Source organism: Python bivittatus, unplaced genomic scaffold (genome assembly GCF_059951505.1).
Source record: "Python bivittatus isolate LINGU-HERP-01145 unplaced genomic scaffold, Pbiv_v1 ctg000700_np1212, whole genome shotgun sequence".
NCBI lineage: Eukaryota > Metazoa > Chordata > Lepidosauria > Squamata > Pythonidae > Python > Python bivittatus.
Genome location: NW_028277098.1, coordinates 21429497 through 21452047, shown reverse-complemented (window position 1 = coordinate 21452047; position 22551 = coordinate 21429497). Strand labels below are relative to the sequence as shown.

General features: G+C 38.2%; 1 protein-coding gene across 5 annotated transcripts; it reads right to left on the bottom strand.

Annotated features, from left to right (window-relative positions):
* Positions 1–1006: 1006 nt before the first annotated feature.
* SASS6 (SAS-6 centriolar assembly protein) lies at positions 1007–22502 on the bottom strand. Of its 5 annotated transcripts, none has more exons than XM_088153854.1 (17): positions 22404–22502; positions 18679–18739; positions 15544–15623; positions 13976–14080; positions 11449–11620; positions 10817–10894; positions 10208–10327; positions 9936–10127; positions 9521–9715; positions 8619–8708; positions 8353–8532; positions 7701–7782; positions 7015–7133; positions 6443–6568; positions 5092–5189; positions 3533–3635; positions 1007–3447 (listed from the first exon to the last, which is right to left on the bottom strand). In XM_088153854.1, the coding sequence occupies exons 1-17, from the start codon at positions 22469–22471 to the stop codon at positions 3436–3438; spliced, it is 1881 nt and encodes a 626-aa protein (XP_088009980.1). In that variant the 5' UTR covers positions 22472–22502; the 3' UTR covers positions 1007–3435. The 5 variants fall into 5 exon arrangements, with proteins under 5 accessions (XP_088009980.1, XP_088009981.1, XP_088009978.1 ...); XM_088153855.1 differs by having other exon boundaries at positions 1007–3444; XM_088153852.1 differs by having other exon boundaries at positions 3541–3635.
* Between the last annotated feature and the right edge of the window lie 49 nt (positions 22503–22551).

The window sequence follows — 22551 nt, the reverse complement described above, 5'->3', positions numbered from 1 at the left end:
CCCCAAACATACAGCCAATGTCATTAAGAACTATCTTCAGCAGCAAGAACAAGGAGTCCTGGAAGTAATGGTTTGGCCCCCACAGAGCCCTGATCTCAACATCATCAAGTCTGTCTGGGATTACATGAAGAGACAGAAGGATTTGAGGCAGCCTACATCCACAGGAGATCTGTGGTTACTTCGCCAAGATGTTTGGAACAAGCTACCTGCCGAGTTCCTTCAAAAACTCTGCGCAAGCGTACCTAGAAGAACTGATGCTGTTTTGAAGGCAAAGGGTGGTCACACCAAATATTGATTTGATTTGGATTTCTCTTCTGTTCGCTTACTTTGCATTTTGTAAATTGATAAACATAAACAATTACAATATATATTTTTGAAAGCATTACTTTATAGCATTTTTTCACGGCTGGCTAAAACTTTTGCACAATACTGTATATATAAATCTTTTGTTATTACTAGCTGCCTGGAGCATCACTTTCCATGGTAGGGGGAGGAGAATAATTCTCCTGTAATCTGGGCAGTGACTGTAATAAAAATTACGGTCCTTCATAATTGTCCTGAATATGGCTATGTCCCTGGAAGCAGTCTTTGGAAGAGCAGGTGCTTCAGCTGTAGGTATTCACCACACTAATCCATCCCAACTACATGAATATTTATATAGCCTATCTTATATGCTATTTCACACCAAGAAACAAAGGAGCATTGGTTCTTAATATTTAAGTTGTAAACATGCAAGGCCTATCCATTTTTCTATAATTAACACAAAAAAGTAAGCTTCCTTTAGTCTAAAACAAAATTGGATTAAGTTGCAGTAGCTACTCAAGGTGACTCTTCTCAAGCTTTTATATGAAGCAAAAAGACCGGAAGTTGTAAGGAAATAGAGCAAAGACTGTCGTATAGTCTTTACTTTCTCAAACCTGAACTGTACCTTAATAAACATGTTCCTTTTCCATATTAGAAAACTTAAGTTTATACTCTTGACAGAAATTAAACATTTGTGTAAAAGTTTTATTAAAATGAACATATATATAGATATGAACACTACATTCTGGTTATAGACAAATATATACATTTTACACTGCAGAGAATGATTGTGCAATAATACAGTTAAATGATTTCAATTGTTTTTCACACAATATACAGAATTACAAGTTTATGTATATACCAAAAAGCAAATAACTAAATACAAACCACAACAACCCTTAAAATACCTTGAATTTTTTACCTCAAGCAATTGAAGGGATTTCAGTTCAAACTTTAAATCAACTAGTTTACTATACATGTTAGATTTATCTAAATGTATATTTGACAAAGTTACAAGATGTTTAGACCAGTTCTATCTGAAAAAAAGCATGAATATAATAAAACCCCATTAAAGGGAACTTCAGGTATTTTCCAGCCACCACAGTTATGATGAAGTTCTTACAACATGCTTAAATCTTTCCTATGCATTTCATAAAACTTAAAATTGGCTGGACTATGCCCAACATTTTTGCTGATCTGACTCAGAGGTACAGTTGTCACACTGCAAAATGAATAGCTCCTCCAGCTGGAAAGACTCGGGATTTTTATGTTTCCGTGCAGCACTAGGATATTCTTCCATCTAATTTGACAGGGACCCCTATGCTCAACAGCAGCAAGAATATGTGAACCTCATCACTCTACTCCTAGCATGAAGAGAAATCTGGGGAGTAGAAGTCTAGATATAAGGTACTGTACAGTACAGACATTGTTACTCACAATCTATACACCAATTTTATATAATATGCTGAAGCTTAATTTCCAAGCACATGGAAACCTAAATATTTTACAACTATATGAGCAGACCATCTAGAGTTAAAAACATCTGAATAGAATAAGTGTGCAAAACATTTCACATTGAAAACAGTTCTAGTAAACTCAAAACAACTGTTCTAAATTCAAAATGGTTTGCACATTACTACTGAATAGCAGCAAAAATAACATCCTGTTAATCTTTCAGATATTAGATTACAGTTTAGAATATTAATCATTATGTGAGTATGATGCAACAGACCAGTTTCCAGATATAACATTTCAATTTAAACATATGTTGCAAAATTAAATGCTAAAATAAAGCATTGATTCTGCTCAGATGGCAAACCAAACTATACTCGAGGACAAATAAAATATGTACAGTGGAGGGAAAGCCTAACAAAAATACACCAACATTCAGCAATGATTTAAGTACTATCTTCTAAACCCTGGAGAAAACTTGCCAGTATTGTTAACCAATAGCACAGGAGTTCTAAAATACTCTAAACCCAGAAACAAAGGTTTATGATAGATTTGTGGGCACTAATACTGCAATCCTAAATCACATTATTAATAGTTCCACTAAAATTATTAAAATCAATTTGCATATCTAGGTTTAAATGAATTCCAAAGGCAACAAAAAGAACTTGACAGAGCCAGTTTATATGTTAAAATTTTTCTACCAGTACGGTTAGAAACCAGACAATATTGTGTTTAAAAATTATTTCATTACTTCAGACATGGCTAAATAATAATAATTTTTATTTATGGCCAAAAGACCCAAATGGTCAAATAGCAGATTTTGACATTCAAGCTTAAAATGCATAGTTTGGCCATTTAGGAGCGTTATCACACAGTCTTTAAATCTATAAATAATTGGAAAGATTTCCAACTTAGACACAGTTTTTACAAAGGTGTACACTATTCAAATGAAAACTGGTAAATGAAAAATGGTATGAAATGAAATGTAAGTTTATCCTTATTTAGGCTGAAATACATAGGAGAACCAGGAGCTCTACATCCTATCCCATCTGCCATACCCCTCCCTGACATTGCAGTATTAAGTAGTTAGAACTATAAGGCAGATCTACTTGCATTGAACTGGATTTGAGCAGAACTCTCTGCAGAATCATAGACTGAAAAACTGAGCTCCACAATTCTGCAGACAACTCTATTTGTGTCAGGTGAACTCCCCCATAATCCTTCCACAATTTCTTCATTTCTGAGCACCACATTCCACAAACTTCTCGCACAGAAATAACAATAAGCCATTCTTATCAGCTAGTGCATCCTTAATAGACATTGAAGGCAAATACCTCACATATGCAAAAGTATAGACAAACTATTAGAGAATAACCAAGATTTAAGATTTCTATCCATTTGAATAAAAATGTCCATTTTATTTTATGTTATATAAAAACATAATAGCTTAAACATCTCAGAAATAGTTCACTTTAGTACCCAGAAATCTAAGAGATATTCAGTAAAAATTTAATGTTGATACTTCAAAAGGGAAACAAATGCACGTAACTGATAATCGATTAAAAAATCACAACTGCTGTAAACCTTTAATTATAATGCGCTATCCAGGAAAGTAGGCAGAGGTTCTAGAAGGTGCTGTAGGCTTGCATGGAATCTGTGCTTTTTTCAGTGTAGATGACTTCATATATCCTGCTAATGATAAGAATTGATCTTGAATTTGCATCTTAAGAAGTTTTCAGTATTTTGAGCAAATTCTGTTTTAATTAAATATATATACCTGTTTACCTGTGTTGTGAGCTGTGTTTTGACTGAGCCCTCTTAAAGGAATGCTATCTTCCCTTTTCTTTAAATACTTTGCTTCCAGTCCCACGTTTTCACCACTAGTCAAAAGAAAATAGAACTGTTGTAAGCAGTTAACTAATTAGAAGGATTTTGCTAAATTTCCCAAATTAAAATTTGTAAGGTTTTCAAATATAATTCCAGATCTCCTATTAATTAATTTCTTTAAAAGACAGTGAGCCCATGAATGCTGACCTCAAAGGGAATGTAGGGGCAAAAATTCCTACATTCAAGGACCAATTCCTTAAGTTTAAGGCAGGTCATATTAATTCTTCAGAAGAGTCTGTCTCTGAAAACTTGGCTTTCCTGCTACTATCAAACAGACTATCTCATCTTCACAAAGTCTCTATCATACCTAACGATCATCATCTTTTGATATGTATCAAAAGGTGGAGAGTGGCAGAGAGCATATGACTTGTCAGATTGATCACAGCACTGATATTCAGCGCACTGTCAAAATTTAAGAGGTCCAATCAAGCAGATTAAGGATCTTAGATATACCTTACGACTGTTCCTATGGCATCTTTGTTATTAGGAGCCATGTTCCATAAAGTAATGACATTCTGCTTAAACTCTGGGGAAATGAAAGATGATCTAGTCCTTGGAAAAATTTAGATCTTTGCTTTTAGATGTTTCTCCACTGATATAATTTTTCCCAAAACTTTCTTACTGTGGGCACCATATGACTTGAATCACTGTTAAAATTAGTCAAGATATGTTCTGTTTGCCTGAAGGGAGACTAACATTTTTCCCCAAGCCATTCTTAAAGAGAAAAGAGGAAGACTAGTTTTTTTCTTGTTTCTGTTTTATCTACTCTGTGCTGGGGTGGGGTATCATCTTAAATTTAGTGTTAATTTCCTTTCAGATATACAGTATATGCTATGCCTTTATAGCTCATGCCGTACTGAATTCAGTCTAATTCTCGGGCTGAATTACAGTAGTTTTCACTGTACCAAGACACTCTGTTTAGCTCCAGGAACAGCAGTCTACCCAGGTGGCAATTACATTCATACTCTTAAGTGTAAGCCTTTACTAGAAACGTCAGTATATTTCATATGACTTCAGAATAAATACGTAAGTAAATATGTTGCCCTTGTTAGAACACACTGAAAATTAGGACATGGCAGAATATGGCTTGCTCTAATTGTGTTTAATTTCCTGTTAGACCTCCCACATTAAGCCAGTCTTCTGGTGGATTTATTTCTTGCCTTGTTGGCTCCCACACTGCCTTAGAATGGGGAAAAGGGAAGTCTGATGTACTGCAACAGGAAGAAGAAACTGTTTTCTTGCATTTAGAATACCCGACTACCTCTAGAAGTCGGACTGGTTGCATTCACTCTACGCACTCCTTCAACCTTTTGGCCTCTCCCCTAGATAGTCCTGCTTTCTCCCAATTCCCAAGTTTGCCTTCCTGTTCAACCCAAAATGGCTTCCCCACCCTTTCTTTAAATGCTCCCAGTTTTCTCAAATCTACTCTTCTCTTGCTCAACTGCTTACTTTTCTTTATTTGTTGAATGACTTATCAACCCAGGAATCCCTGGCTGGGTATCTGAACATCTGTTGGTTTCTGAGAGCTGCACATTGAAGTGAACCTGCTGGAAAAGTTTTTTAAAAGTTTTACATTTTTAATCATTTTATGTATCAAAGCCATACAATATTGCATATAAAACCATCATACAATATTGCGTATAAAAAAAAGCTATCTCTACATATTATTACAGAAATGTTTAATGATTGAACAGTATAAACTGTCAACACATTTATTTAAAGCAGAATTAAATAAGTTTTCTCAGTAGAGTACTAATAGTAATGTATATTAATTGGTCTGACATCATCACTGACATTTGATTTACAGTAAATCATGGCCATAATATTATCTATACGTTTCACTCATGGAACCAGCATGTCTTTTGCATGGCAATGCTATTGGTTTTTGCAAAAATGAATGGCTTTCTCTTAGCATCTACATACTTGCAAAATCACATTTTCACCTGCCTAAAGAAGAGTCCTCTTACCATCAAAAATTTATGATTGATTAATACAATTTTCAGAATACTACTTGAGTTGCACAGTGTTATGTAAATCTCCCACACCCTGCATTTGCCTTTTCATGTGCAAATTATAATCTGATGAGATGGGAGTGAGTGGGGAAGCAACAACCACAGAATTTATTTAATACAACTAGGCCTTCCTCCATGTGAGCCATAGCTTGATTGTTATACCTCTGTCCAGTGGGAGAACTTCAGAATCCAATGACATTTTAATCAGTTGGAATAATATTCTACATTAAATACAGGTGGCCTCATCCTGCCTGCTTTTTCTAAAGCTTGTAAATCACGGCACTCGGTTAGGAAGATTTGGGTTCTTTGGTGGAATTTCTTGTATCTGTTTTATTATATTTTATTGTTGTCTTTTGCTGATTATTTTTATCAGTATATTGATCTGAGTTGTTTTGAGAGGGTGGCTATGTACATAATCTAAATAAATACATAAACATATAAATAAATGTTGAGGCCTTATGAGTTAACTGCATGCATATCAACTAGGGAGATCATTTTGGCCTTAAAACAGCTCTTTTGGCAATTACACCTTGGTTTAACTGGCCATTCAGGTATTCTTACATAAGGAACTGCACAACAAATACTGAATGACACGTGGAACCTTTAGGATTTTGGGATCACTCATCCCTAATTGTTGTATTTTTCCCCACAAAAGGGAGTCACCCAGAGTAGCAGAAGGAGAGAGGAGGGGTTTTTTTTTAGTAGATTAATCAAATGGAAAAGACATGACTCGAAAAGATGCAAATGTAATGGAACGTAATTAAAGATAAACATCTCAAATGCCTTGCCTTTGTTCCTGGTGCTTGTTGGTTGGCATTTTTGACTGCAGCTGCTTCCGGGAAGCTTTGGAAAGCCAGCAAGGGGGAGATGGGATAGTTCAGCCCTGAACTTAAAGATGGAATCCTACTATCAGCCTGTAAAAGAAAACAAATTGCTTCTTACCTTTTACCTTTTAGTCTTTAAGGCAAGCATAGTCAAAGTTCAAACATACTACTATTTATATTGCACTTCATATGTTGCATAGTCTATATTTAATTTGCTTGAAACTAAGGCACTCTGCTTCTGCCAAGACTTGGTTTGAATCCCAGGCTGAAGCATAAGTTTACCATCTATTTACAGGATAATACAGGAAGCAAATAGAGGGAAGCATGCGCACCCCAAGCCTCACCTTTTTATCAGGAGGGGAAGGGAAAATAGCTCAATCCCAAACAGACCCCAAGAACCATCCATTTCTGCAGAATTTATACAAAGTGTGCACTCCCACTGAATTTTGTCTTCTTACTTAGAAATTAAACCACAAAGGACAGCAACTTTGTCAGTATCAAAGATGAATACATATTCATAAGAATTTTACTATTACCATACTATGAGGAGAGCTACCAGTTCTTGAAGCAGTGTTGCTAGAAGTAGATGTTCCTAGTATTTCTTGCTTCCTTGTCATCTGAATTTCATTCAATTGTTTATTTAGCCATGTGATGACTACAAACAAAAAAAATTAAAAAACATTTCATCTTTCAGTTTATTTTTAATTTTAAAACTAAGTCATAATTAAATTCTGAATACTGCTGGATAGATGGTGCTTTGAAAGTTAAACAGAGTTAAAGAGGGCTCACTCCCAAATAAATATTCACAGAATTGCAGCCTTAGTTTTAATATGATTAAGAACTGATAAATCTTGTGTGACAAGATGGAGCTTCTATGTATTATTGTAAGTTAAGGGAAACAGACTAATGGTTGCATTAATACAAAAAAGGAAATGAGTGTCCTATTAGTAAGTGCCAGGTGGGACCAAAGAAGGGAAAATAAGAATGGCATCTATCAAAATCATTCTTCAATATCCCTATCCCCCCAAATCCTCCAAATATATAAAAAAGAATTATTCATCTGTATCTTAAACCAAACATTCACAATTATTGCCTAAAGCATATACATAACAGAGAAAATGCCTAGCCCAAAACCAAGATTGTATCTCCTGATAAATTCTATATATTAAAATATACATTGTTGAAAAGATTAGACAGTAGTTAATGTAAGAAAGTCACATACCATTTTCATTTGTTTTGAGAAGATGTTTGCTTTCTTCCAGCTTTTGTACTGTGGCTTCTAATTGTTCCTGCAATTTGCATACCTGAAATGTTTCCCTATCATTAGTTATCTGAAATATTTTTATCAATAGCAACAAAATATTTCAAAATTAAAATAACTCCAGAAGACATTTCCCCTAAATTACAAGCATCATTATATAAGTTATTGTTGAAACTGGTAAAATACAAAAATTTAAATAGATAAATAAATAAATCCATAAACATTTATTTTAAAGACTATAAAACAAAAATACTACTTCAGAATATATCTAAGCAGATAGTAGCATCTAACTGACATTATCTGATCCTGAAAAAGGAAAACAAGGTTTGGGTCTTGTTAATTCTTAGATGGGATGCCACTGGGAAACACCAGGACAGTAAATTAGACTGGGAAATAGAAAAAAAAATCCCTCAATCACAGCAAACCATTTTGTTAAGAAACCATTTTTCTCAAAAAACTTATATGGGCATAAGGTGACCAGGAAATGAGTTAAAATTGAGGGAATCTTTACTACATTCCAGATAAGAGTTGATTTATAGGAAAGAATATTTCTGGTGAAAGGAAATCTTAGCATTTGTTTAAGCATTTACTAAATAGAAGAGTCTTAAGTTACCTCTTGTTCTTTTTCTCGAAGAGAACTTTCCAGTTCCTGGAATTCCTTCTGCTCTTTCTGCAGTTTTCCTTCCTTTTCAGCCAAGAGTTTTTCTTGCTGAATTGTTACTGTGTTTTTCAATTTCAACTTACTCATTAAAGTTTTTACATCTCCTTGCAGTTTCTTTATGATCTCATTGGCCTGGAAATAATATTATAGAATACTAAATGATGATCAGATGAAATCAAACAACCATAACCATAAAAGAGAATCATGTCTGAACAAACCTTAAGGAACTCAGTTGATAGAGCTTTCAGTGAGGTTTCTAGCTTTCCTATCTGAAGTTGTTTCTTTTCTGTATTTTCTTCCAGGTTCGCCTTTTAAAGAGTATATAATGTTAGGCAGATTATGTCAAAAACAAAAAAAGTCAAAATCTGCATGGATTGGTTTCAAAATAAACAAGGAACTAGCAGTTCTGCAAACCCTATCATGTGGTCTGTAAAACCAGTAACACATTGAAAGTTTAATGTGTTATTAAACATCTGTAAAAATGTTTAATGTGGCAGTATGTTCTATAATCTACAATTTTGGGGGGGGAGAGAAGATGGAGCATGCAATGTGCTTGAACTTTCTAAACATAGCCAAATCATAGAGAACCATATTACTAGTTTAGCAAATCAGCTTCAAATTGTCAAAATTTATGTTCTGTGTCACACTAAAATAAGCTACTTTCAAAATATTAAAAAACAAATTAAAACAGATTATGATGCAACAAAGATTCTATTTTTCACATAATGTAAACCTTATAGGTAATGCTCTTTGCTCCAGAGCTGAAATCAAAAAGATGTCTCCTTAAACAAGCTATGTTTTTCACTAGGTTTGTAAGGTAGCCACACAACCCCAGGAAAATACATTTGAGTTAAGGAGGCAGAGTATGACAAGCTGCTTTAGAATGGCTGTGAATACTCAGCTGCCTCCTCCTGGAATCATGAAGCTACCTAACTTTTTAAAACAGGTACTGACAGGTGTAACTTGCATGCTCAGTGCAGTCTGTTAGTTTCAGATCTGAAGTGCAGCACATCCCTAGTCACATGCAGTCAACCAAATACATAAAGTAACACTTTAGATCATAATGAACTTTAATTACTACATTTATTAAAATGGTACTAGAGGGAAAAAAGCTAAGAACCTTTTGTTCTTGTGTTGCTGCCAATACTTCTTTTGTCCTAGCAACAAGCTGGTCCTTGTCTTTGATCTCTTGCTCTAAAACAGCAACGCGCATCTGCAGTTGATTAACTTGCTTCTCCTTTTCATGGCATTCAGCATCTAAGGTAGCATTCTCCCGACGTAGGGACAGAACTTCTTGCTTTGTTCTCTGGCATTCCTTATTGATTGAAAAAATTAAAGCATTCTAAAAGATTTTAAAGATTTAAGCTTGATTTAAAAAATAAATACATTCTGCAACAATTGTTTAGATCACATAACCGTATTATATTCACCTGTTATAATGGAGAATATTTGCTATGTTTTCAGTTGCTTATAATGTATACAACTAGAAATTATAAGTAATGCGAATCAGACACAAATAGCCAAATATTACATACATCTTCTATGCCAGACAATTTTGCTTTAAGTTCCCTGACGGTGGAATCGCCTTTGTATCTCCTTTCCATTAAGTCTTTGTTAGCAAGTTCCAACTCTTTCAGCCTGGTCTGCAGTTGCTGGACAGTTTTCTGATGCAAGTTTTCCAGGTCTCTTTTCTGTTGTTCATTCTGTTGCTGATAGTGTGCTTGTGCCTACAAAAAACAGAAAGTGCTTTAATAATTCTTAAATATAAAAGGAATCATTTGTTTTATACACTGTATTCTTTAGATACCTGTAGAGTTTTCTCCTTCTCATTTGACAATTCCTGAGTATGCTTGCTGTTCAATGATGCTATCTTGGAGGCCCATTCACTTCTTAAGTTGTCTAGTTCCCTGCTCTTTTCTGACAAGCTCTAAAAGAAAAAATATAATCACTAGGCTTTCATCTAATCCAAGAAATTTAATTCTAACATGCTTTATTAAAGGACTCCAGTCAGAATGTCTTAAAACATATAGCAATATAACAATTGTTCTGTATGCCACTCTCAGAAAAATGCTTTGCTCTTATCTTCACAATCCTATATAAATCTATTTTATTTTCTTTAAAAAGAGGTTTGTAGCACATTAAGACATGAGTTTCCTCTAATGAATTAGGCTTTCACCTACCTAGGTTCATGATACAGTTAATTTGTTATTCTTCAAGGTATAATAATACTTTGCTAATTTTACCACAACTGTGTGACTACTATTATGGTAAGTTTTTTTTTTATTTCTACATAGACGTTCAGTAATATGTTTTTCCATTAGCTTTATATTTAAACACTCTTGATAAAACATAGTTAAAATAGCTAAATATATTTATATCAGTTTTCTATAAATTGGGGCATACTCTTTGCTCTTACCTGCTGAGTATAATTCAGCTGTCTTGTAAGGTCCTCCTCTGTTCTGCTAAGTTTTTGTTCTAGCAATAACTTTTCGTCCTATAAACAATTGAAAGTTTCTCAGTCAATATGTTTTTAGTCTACAAAGTGATGAATTGCAATTAGTAGGAAATACATTCTCCTGGACATTGGAGGACTTTCTTCTCAGTCAATTTGCATAGGATTGTACTATAAGGTTGCCTTATTCAGCACATCAGTTGCAAGCATATTTCTACTACATGAGTTACAAAGGCCATTTGGTTGTTTTTCTAAATATTGTTAGCATATTATTTCTAAACTATGACAGTGAAACCTCATTTAGACTTAGTACATCACTGCAGATAGTGCATTCTTTGATTTAATGGAGTCATAAATAAGACATCCCCTACCTTTCAAATGGTCTGTTAAATTAAGATTTCACTGTACTGCCATCATTCAATTCTAAAAATATAAAGAATCTTAAAGCAAGTACATCAGTCAGCCTTAAACTCAGTAGTATGTGCCATTTAACTTAATCTTTTACTTTTCTTAATGTCCAAAAATAATTAATATTGCCCCCCCCCAAAAAAGGCAAAGCCTAACTCTACATTATATAACTGAAACTATCATTTTACCTTAGCACATTTGAGGCAGGATGCCAAAAATTTCTTGATTTCAGCATCATTTCCTGGTAAGAATTTTAGTGATAAATGGGTAAGATGTTTAAATGGGTTTGTCTCAACCACATTTAGAAATGAAGGTGTGTGATCTAAACTAGATCCTGAAGAAACCAGCTGTAGCAAAAACCTAAAAAGAAAAGATATCACATATAACAAAATCCTGAAAGGTTTTAAGAAGAAACAAAAATGCACATTCTTCTCCTAGGAACACTGACCATAGCATGAGGGGGGAAAAGAGAACAAAGATTCATGAGATGAGACAACAGTGTCCTACATTACAACAGGTTCTTTGACTGTAATGAAAAAGGAACTGAAGAAATAAATACAGTAGAACTATTGCAGCATTTTGTCTCATAGACTGGAATTGGGAAGGGGCTTCCTCTTACACACTGGAAAGAAAAGTAAAAACTGATTTTATACGCCTTGACTATCATGATGAATGAGATCAGCATCCCATTTCAGAATGATTTAGAGGCTTTCTAAGATCTATTACCTGCTTAAAGCAGGGACAGAGAATCTCCAGGAGTCTCATTCTCAAGCTCCACCTACTTTAGTCTGCTGATGCATATAGGTGGTCCTCGTTTAATGACCACTCGTTCAGTGACCATTTGAATTTATGATGGTGCTGAGTAGTAATTCTGACCAGTCCTCATACTTATGTCAGTCGCAGTGTTCCCATGATCATGTAATCACAATCTAGGTGCTTGGCGCCCAGCTCACAATTACAACATTGCAGCGCCCCAGTGTCACATGATTGCCATTTGCAACCTTCTTTGCCAGCTTCCTACAAGGAAATAGGGAAGCTGGCAGGAGGTCGCAAATGGCAACCACGATATCCTTGCTTAACGACCCGCAGTGATTCTCTTAACGATGGCAACTGGAATTTCCATCGCTAAGCAGCATGGTTATGTGACATCATGCTTTATGACGTTGCTTAGTAACAGAAATTCCAGTTGCAATGAGCATCATTAAGTGAGAATTACCAGTATGTGAAAGTTACCCTCTCAGAACCCTGCCTCCTCAAACAAGGCAGGGTCACTTATGATCCCTATGGAAGAATGGGAAATCTTTGATCATTAACATTTTTAGTAGCCTCAAGCCCTTTTCAGTGCACTGCTAAAACTCAACACTATGGTTTCTTGTGATTTTTAGCCAACTGCCACCACCCCTGGGCCTCTACTTCAGCCCCAGTGCCACCGGCACTGCCACTGCCACTGAGTGCAGCCTCAAGCCCCACACCACAGCCAGCCATCCCAGCACCACAGTATGAAGCCCCAGCTGCTGCCACCCCAGCACCACAATGCAAAGCCCCAGCTGCTGCTGCCCTAGCACAATGCAAAGCCGCAGCTGCAGCCTCCCCAGCCCCAGCCGTCCCGTGGTGCAAAGCCCCAGCTGTTGACGCCCTAGCCACCACCACCCCAGCACCATGAAGCCCCAGCTGCCACCGCCTCAGCAGGTTTTGGCTGCCCTGCACAGTGGCACTCCTCGGTAGTGGTAGCAGTACCAGCAGCATTGGGGCTGAGGTAGAGGCCCAGGGCCTTTAGCAGCCTGCCACCGCCACTCCCGGGCCTCTACTTCAGCCCTAGCATTGCTGGCGCTGCCTCTGCTGGCCCTGCTGCCAAGGAGTGCTGCCACATGTCTCATGCAGTGGCCAGCCTTCCCACTGCCACAGTGTGAAGCCCCAGCCGCTGCCACAAAGCCCCAGCCACCCCAGCACTACAGTGTGAAGCTCCAGCCACCCCAAAGGCAGCTGCCCCCACCACCCTGCACTCTGCTGCCCCCAGCTGCCCCTTACTGTCTTCTTCTGCTGCCAAGGCATGCCCAGCCTGGCCCTTCGTGAGGCAGCTGTGGCCTTGGGAAGGCCTTGCGAGACCTCAGGAAGGCCGCACGTGGCCAGCACCTGCATCGCAAAGGGCCAGGCTCAGTGTGCCTCATCAGCAGTAGGAGGAAGACAGCGAAGGTCAGCTGGGAGTGGCAGGCACAGTGGAACACAGGGCAACCAAAAGGGCAGAGATGGGGGGAGACAGGCAGGTTGAAGAAAGTTAAAGCACACCCTGTGGTCGTAAATGCCAAGTGCCTGAATTTTGAGCATGTGACTGCAGGGACATTGTAATGGTTGTGACTTTCAGGACCGGGTGTAAGTACCATTCATTCAGCACTGTCATAACTTCAAAAGGTTGCTGAATGAATGGTTGTTAAGCGAGGACTATCTGTAAAGATAGAGCTAGTACTCCTGGTTGTGCTTCTTGTCTGGACTACCTCACAGGGCTAACATCCAGCCCCTAAAAAAATAATAAGGGCAGCTCTGAGCCATTAAATGTTCTAGAAGCAAACAAAGGCAAACAATCCTACTCTCTTTTTCTTAATTTTATTTTTAGTTTCTTGAACTTGATATTCTAAAGAAATGATAGATTGATTTACAAATGTTATTTGTATTCTTTAATTTGAAGATAGTATAAAGTACTGTTTATGTATTACTAACCTTGGGATTTCTTTATCTTGTTCTTGGATACAGTGCTGAAGAAGATCTATAAATCTCTGAGGAAAAGCAGAAAAATCTACCAGAAGACTTTGCTGGAGTTTTAAACTACACAGAAAAGAAGAAAAAATTAAATACACCTACCAATATAATGTGTGCTTAGCTAATCTTCAAGACATTTCTTTCAAAAACTAAGAATTCTAAGGTGTTTGGCTGAAAAAAATTACAGAACAATTTTCTTACCACCTTTTGGAATGTTAGCACAATTTACCTGACATTTCAGTTAATCACTTATTACTGCAGTTATACTCATTACCCATTCTAGCATTACATTTAATTTTTAGCCCAGTAGTTCTCATCTAACTCCTAGAACATGATTCTGAAGTAAGGGGGTCTTTCTCCTCAAAATGTTGAAAGTCTAAATCAGTGTTTTTCAAACTTGGCAACGTTAAGATGTGTGGACTTCAATTCCCAGAATTCTCCAGCCAGAATGCTGGCTGGGGAATTCTGGGAGTTGAAGTCCACACATCTTAAGGTTGCCAAGTTTGAAAAACACTGGTCTAAATGGATCCTTATACATTTATAGTCTAAGGCGGGTGTTCATAATTTATGCAAAAAGAAAACAAAACTAAAAACATCAAACATCAGCGATATTGTTTCAATATAAGTACTGAATTAATACTTCATATAATCTTAATTCTATAGAGATTAATTTGGTTGTTCTTGTAGTAGGACTATTGTATTTATTTATTTATATTTCAAATTTGTCACCACCCATCTTACTGCAGAGCGACTCTGGGCAGTTTACAGTAAAAAGAATAAATATTAAAATAGAATAAATATGAATTAAAATACATTAGAAGAAGACTTCCTATATAAATAATAAATATCTTCCGAGAAGTTATTAGGCTCAGGGAGCACCTTCAAAGTGCTAGCCACCCCCAGGGTTGGTTATATCCCTTCTTGACCCACGCAAGTTGGCAGAGCCAGGTCTTGAAGGCCAGGAGAATGGGGGCCACCTCACCTCTGGGGAAGAGTATGCCATAGGGCGGGAGCAATGGCAGAGAAGGCTCTCCTCCTGGGCCCCGCCAGCTGACATTCTTTCATAGACGGGGTCCATAACATATCTCCTCTGCCTGACCAGGTGGGACAGATCAACATAATGAGGATGAGACGGTCCCTTAGGTAACCTGGTCTCATGCCATATAGGGCTTTAAAGGTGATAACCAACACCTTGAATTGGACCCAGAAGCAAACTGGCACCCAATGCAGTTCCCGCAGCAGTGTTATATATGCCATCCTTGGGGCACCCAAGATTGCCCGCATGGCCGCATTTTGTACCAGCTGTAGCTTCTGGATACTCTTCAAGGGTAGCCCCATGTAGAGCACATTGCAATAGTCTATATGGGAGATGACTAGGGCATGAGTGACTGACCGGATATTATAATAAATAATATTATAATTATAAATATTATAATTAAAAATATTATACCAATATTTTTATTACTAAATGCTTGATAGTATACTTAAAATGTAAATCTATAAAAATCAGAATATTCATGAAAATTTACCTTTGAAAATCTTCCTCAGAAATAACAAGATTATATAGGAAAAAGGGATCTGAATCTTCAGTTAGCCGAACAACTAAATCCTATAGGTAGAGTGTGTGAAAGAATTTAAAAAGTTAAGAAATTTATTTCTCTCGAGTAATTCTTTCAGTGACAGCCTAGTCATATGGTTCATAAAGTGCTGAAAGCTTCTATGCAACATACGAATCCTCTGAGCAGCACAAAGCAATAACAGAAATATCAAGTCTGAGGGCAATGCTCATTCCCAAACATTTCAAAAGAGAAGTTTGACTGCAGAGTCTATCCAAATCAGCCTTTAAAGTGAAGGTGAAGTGATGGAAGCCTCCCATCTGATCCATCAACTTCTTCTGTAAGGCCCTGTCCATTTTTCTTGGTCCTTTCCCTTCTGCAGGGCCTTTTCCAGAGTTCAAAGCTGAAGCAGGCTTGTCATTACTGTAACTTTGATCCTTAGTGAGCAAATAACATGCAGATGTTTAGTTTCCAATTTTATGGATTTTTAAGTGAATTGTTTTATTGGCATTTTTGGTAGAGTACAGGTGTAGAATGAGGTCTGGGAGCTTTTGATCCAGATTCCACTCTTTTACCAACTATTAAAAAAACCCTTTGGGGTACCACGTTTGGGTGTGTTGAAAAAGGGAGCTAACTGATGTATCGGTGTGAAAGGTGAGTGAGAAGAGGCATAGCCTTAGGACTGGTAGGGCAACCAAAAATACTGAACAGTTCCAGGGCAAGCAAACACATTGAAGATCTCCAGGGTGCCATCCGAAAGAGAAGAATGGCTCAGCAAGACCCTGGCAAGGAAGAGTGGTGCAGGAGATGCAAATGCCAAGTAACAATTTGACATCAGCATCCTTGAAGAGGACTAGCATTAGAGGGAGATGATGAAACAGCAGCATTAGGAGTTGGCAGCCCAAGAAGGCTGGGGAATAGAGGCCTTGAGAGCAACACCAGTTGTAGGGCCTCAGAGAAGCCTAGCCACAACACCAGTCCAACAACCACATTCCCCTCACCAAGGGTGGCAGTTCCCGCAGCATAGCTGTAGCTAGTTTGCCAGTGAAAGGCCTAGCAAGGGTCAGAAACGGTAGAGCTCTAATGACATCACACAGTCTAGGCTAAAACATTCATGGTTTGAAAAGGAGGAGGGTTACTTAACCTACAAACAGATTTGGGGGGGGGGTGCCTTCAAGTCTGTTTTGACTCCTGTCAGCTGCCTGGACAAGTCCCTACAGTTTTCTTGGCAAGATTTCAGAAGTGTTTTGCCATTGCCTCCTTCCTAGGGCTGAGAGAGAGTGACTGGTCCAAGGTCACCCTGCTGGCTTCGTGCCTAAGACAGGACTAGAACTCATAGTCTCCCAGTTTTTAGCCTGGTGCATAAAACACAGATAACAGATACAGCAGAAGAAATAAGGTATTTGTATAGAAATAAAACATAGATGTAAACATAAGAAATAAGGCATAGATACAGAAACATAGGAATAAGATACCTAGAAATAGTAAGCACAATGACAACAATAAGTACACACACTTCCAGTAGTAAATATTTTTGTATAATAAATCTTCCTCTACAATAAAGGGAAATAAAATTCACCTCTGCTCTGTGGTCTGCACCATTCCTCAAAAGAACCTATAGCAGTAGGATTGCTATGAACAAATATTATTTTTTCCGATCAGCTAAGAAATCCAGAGAAAATGTATGTGGTAGTTAACTAACTCTTTCAACTATCCTCACTTCTTATACTGGTTATCACTTTTTCTATTATACATTTATCACATTTATATCTTATCTATTCCCCAAGAGTTCAAGGGTGAATAAACAGGGATCTAATTTTATAATCAAAACAACATGTGAGGTAGGTTAAGCTGAGAGAATGATTGGCCTAAATTAACTAGTGAGTCCTTGGTGGAGTGGGAACTTAAACCTGTGTCTCTCTTGTGCGGGTTCAACACCTTAGCTATTACACTGTGCTAGCTCTCAGCTTGTTATGAATCCACAATAAATCACAATGAAGTGCAAAATTTGTCATTCTGGAAACAGAACATTCTAGAGAACTCTGAAACATTCTGTTTCTCTCAGGACCACGCCAAGCCTCTTCCCCGACTATGTTATTCCCAGGCAGGCTCAACAATTTCCGGAAGTAAATCCTACAAACCAGAATGTCAAGGTTTTGGCACTTGCTTCAAAGTATTTCTTTCAAGCAAGTTTCTCTTTTAACAAGAGTTATTAAAATGAGTTACAAGAATTTCAGCATTTGAATTATTATCCATTTAGAACCACTTCATTCCATCATTACATTATGGTGGAGACTTTTTCAGTTTCTTTCTAATGACCTTTCTGTGAGCCAGCAAGATTGTTTTTACTGACAATGGAGAAATCTGCAGCTGGCTGCTTAAAGACTGAAAGTTTATCAGTCTGTGAAACAGACAAATTACATGGAAGCAGTCTGAGATGTTCCAGAGGGAGTGTGTACCCCAAAACAGGCCTCTTTCATGCAGAATACCCATCACTTGAACATCTTGAATTGTTCCCCAGAATAGCATGATCCAGGAGGAGGTTTCAGCATGATCCAGAAGAAAACAATATTCCAGAATTTTCTGGAATATTCTGTTCACAGTTCAACATATTTTGTACATTCTTATTAGATAATGAGAAAAGAAAACACAGCTTTCTCAGACAATACCAAGACACAAAACGGGTAAATACATGGGAAGGGAATACATATGAAAAGTTGGTCATGATGGGGAGGCTGAGATGGGAAGGCAAATTAACATGCACAAATGTGGAAGGGGGTTGAATGAAGGGTAGAAAAGAGACTGAATGAATGCAGGATTATTTGGAGATATGTGATTTGATTAGGATGGCCCCACTTGGTCTCAACTTTGCCATGTAGCTATCATGGAATATCACTTCCAGGTTTACAAAGCTCCTTGCTCTGTTCTATAGTGATGAAATATTATTGTTCATCACAATGCTTATTTTGATAAATTATCAATAAGATCTATTGTTAATGAAGGCATATGCTGGGCCAGATGCTACGCCAGAGCTAGCCAATAAAATTCTAAGCAGGATCATTTATTTTAACAACTGAAAGCATAATGCATAATGAAGGAGATACAAACCTTTCTATGAATGGGATTTGTCGTTGATTGTAATTCAACGCTCACTCGGACATTTATTCGCCTGCAAAATACATAAAACTGCACTTAAAATATTGATATAACTAAAAGCAATTCATTCTTCAATTTACAAATGAAAGATGTTGCATTTTAATTCAAGTAAAGGTGATCCATTACACTACTTTGCTAAAAAATGTCATAAAGTCAATCAAACCATGATTGTCATAAAATCAATCAAAACTCATCCCTGCTAATCTTCCGGAAAGCCCTTAAAACATGGTTTTTCCAACAACCTTGGGGATCCCATGCGGAGCCTGTGAGATGGCTTTCTTGTGCTTAGATGGTTGTATTCTCTTGCAATCTTGGTTTATTATTTTTAATTTTTTACAAGTAGACCTCGACTTACGACCATTTGTTTAGTGACCGTTCAAAGTTACTACAGTGCTGAAAAAAGTGACTTATGACCAATCCTTGCACTTATCACCACTGCAGCATCCCTGAGGTCACATGATCAAAATTTGGGTGCTTGGCAACTGGCATGTATTTATGATGGTTGCAGCGTCCCGGGGTCCTGTGATCACCATTTGCAACCTTCACAGCTGGCTTCTGCCAAGCAAAATCAATGGGAAACCACGTGTTTCAGTTAACAGCCATGTGATTCGTGTAATGACTATGAGATTTACTTAACCACATGATTCACTTAATGACTCCAATGATTCACTTAATGACCACCACAAAAATGTCGTAAAATCAGGTGGAGTCATGTGATGCCTCATGTAATGACCACACCACTTAATAATGAATGTGGTCTTAAGTCAAGGACTACCAGTATTATTATTATAACATCTTTTTATTGGTTGTTATATTGTTTTAATTGTTGTTAGTTATTTGCCACCCAGAGACACATTTCAGTGAGATGGGCGGATATATAATTTGCTAAATAAATAAACAAACCAAATATGATTCTACATATCACTATGTTAATCACCACTCATGCCAGTCATTTTTATTAATGCAGCTTAATAACTTGACATTACTTTGTATGAATAACAATATTCAAACAAATATTATGACATGAAAATAGTACCATTCATGCACAAGGAAGACAAATATTAAGGAAGCCCCGTAGGTTTGCAAGAAGTGGAGAATAAAATCCCTCAGAGAAAAGGCCAAAAGCCCAGTGAAAGCTGAGCATGGAAAGTTGGGGTCAGAATATTCCAGGCAACCATTAATTGTATACACAATCTTATGCCTTTTATCACAGATTCCAAAGACATGTAGTTAGTTCTGAACAGAATGTGTAAGACTGCACAGCCCTACACAGTCTGAAACTACAATATATAATAATAAACTTCTCCCATACTCAAGGTGGTGAAGAAAGCCTGGATTTACCATTCTTAATTGACATTAATTTTATGAAAAGATAAGAGAAATTATTAGCTGATGATATATAATCAGAGCCCTGCAAAGATGGGTATATAACATACAGCATCAGGTGAGAACTACACTTTCCAAACTATTTTTTTACATTTTATGATGGTTCTCTTCCTTTCTCCAGGGCAGGTTTCAGTTGTTGTTTGGGAGGAGAGATCACTCCCTAGGCCCCTCTTGTGTGGGTTGTTGCGGAGTTCTACTCTCTCTTCTCTCCTTTTCAACCACTGAGTGAGGTCATCTGCCAGTTTGGGGTTCAGTATCATCAGTATGCTGACAATAATACCCAATGATATCTTTCGACTCCAGGGCAACCAAACGAGACTGTCAAGGTTCTGTCCCAGTGCCTGTGCGGGTATGGATGGGGAGGAACTGTCTTCTACTCAGTCCTACCAAGACCAAGTGGCTGTGGGTATGAACTGCCCAGATCTAGGGATAGTCCATCTTTATCCTTGGATGGGGTAGCACTTCCCCTTTCAAGGGTGGTACATAATCTGGGGGTCTTTTTGGACTTGCAGGTCCTGCTTCAAGACCAGGTGCCACCTGCATCCAGGAAGGCCTTTGCACAACTCCATCTGGTGCACCAGTTGTGCTCTTTCCTAGATCGGGCGGGCTGTCCTTCAGACAGTTACTCATGCCCTAGTCACCTCACAGCTTGACTACTGCTATGGTCTGACCCTAGTCACATGGGGCTGCTCTTGAAGACTGCCCGGAATCTTCAACTGGCCCAGAATACATTGGTATGCCCATGTAAGACCTCTGCTTCATGAGCTGCACCGGTTGCCAGTTTGCTTCCAGGTGCAATTCAAGGGGCTAGTTGTTACCTATAAAGCTCTACATGGTACAAGGCCTGGTTACTTGAGGATCCACCTGTCTCCCATAACATTTGCCCAGCCAATTCAATCCTGCAGGATTGGCACACTCCAGGTTTCTTCGATTAAACAATGTCATCTCTTAGGATACCAGAAGCATGCCTTCTCTGTAGCAGCACCTGCCCTCTGTAATGAGGTTCTCCCCAAGATCTGCATGGCGCCCACTCTGTTGTTGTTTGGAAGAGCCATGAAGACTGACTCTTCACCCAGGCCTTTGGCAAGGGAAAGTGAGACCCCTCACTTCATTGCACTTGCTATCTTTTTTTCTTTATTTTGTATGTTTTACTGAAATTTGTTTGATTGTTGTGAGCTGCACAGAATCATTGAGACTTGGGCGGCATACAAGTTTAATAAATTATTATTAATTGATAATATCCCTGATCCCGTTATTCCTATAACTACACTAAAACTGTGGGAAAATACCATTTATTATCCTTTAAACACCATAAGTAAAGTTTGCTAAATTAGGGCTACTAGATCTGGGCTGCAAAAATCCAGACAACCATTAGATGACAGCAATAAGAACTCTATTGGTTGTCTGGATTTTTGCAGCCCAGATCCAGGGGCTCTAACTAAACAATTCACAGCAAGAAATCATGAGCAGATGTTAAAGAGTTCCCCCTCCCCTTTGTTTCCTGACATCCTTCCAAAAGTTTAACAGCTACACAACAGGCAGATACTGATAGGTAACAACTCTGAGAGCCCCTCTGCTCAATTTCTATCTGTCATTCAACTGTGGAAGCTCCCCCAGGGAAAAAAAAGGGGACCGAGGTATGCTCAAAATACCTGAAAACATCTAGTAGATAGACAGACAGATATAGATGCTTATTATATATACACATAGCATTAATCATAGGTAATCAGAGTGTATGTTAGAAAAGAAGCAGCCATAGTACTGTATCTATCAACTGAACATAACTGGATAGTACAATATGTACATTTCCAGAATCACCTCGATAGCCTATTGAATCAAGCAAAGCACGCAATACACACCCTCAAGCTTGCAACAGTTGAAAAGCTTGACAGGGTCATTGATCACTCCCAGTGGCTGCAGCCTGAGAGAAATCTGTTCAGCGTTTAATTCATCACTGTTGTTTTTTTCAGGAGCATTGTGAGGGGGATTATAGAAGCGGTCTTGTTCCAAAAACCTATAGCTTTCTAGCGTTTTTGTTTTGAAAGCTTTCGGGCAAAAAATGCGGGGGGGTGGGGATGAAAGAAGCGGCGGCCACTCCCGCCGAGAAGTTCCGCCCCGCTCTCGCCGGGCTTGTCGGGGAAAATCCAACCGTCCGAGTGCCGGGGCCTGAAGTAGAACGAGCGGCTCCAAGGCAGGAAAAGAGAAAGGGATCCCTCAGTCTTTAGCCGACTGCAAAGGAGAATCCACAGACCCCGTTCATCTGAGGGAAGAAAGCCACGCCGGCGCCTCACCTCTCCTCGCAGCCCTGGCATTTCACCTGCACAGGCACCAACTGGCTGAATAGGCTCTCCGACGCCATCTTGCGCTTTGAGTTTGGCGCCCTGCTCCCGCGGGGGGGAAGGCAGGAAGGAGCGAGTCAGGAAGGGCGGGGAACGGGCC

Bases quoted from the DNA above. Each gene is read 5' to 3' on its own strand.
- SASS6 (XM_088153852.1), bottom strand. From the start codon at position 22,471: ATGGCGTCGGAGAGCCTATTCAGCCAGTTGGTGCCTGTGCAGGTGAAA. The intron at 10,895-11,448 runs GTAAAATGATAG...AATTGTTTATAG, and splicing joins CCTGCCTCAAATGTGCTAAG to GACGAAAAGTTATTGCTAGA. The intron at 9,716-9,935 runs GTATGTAATATT...TCAATCAATAAG, and splicing joins AATTGTCTGGCATAGAAGAT to GAATGCCAGAGAACAAAGCA.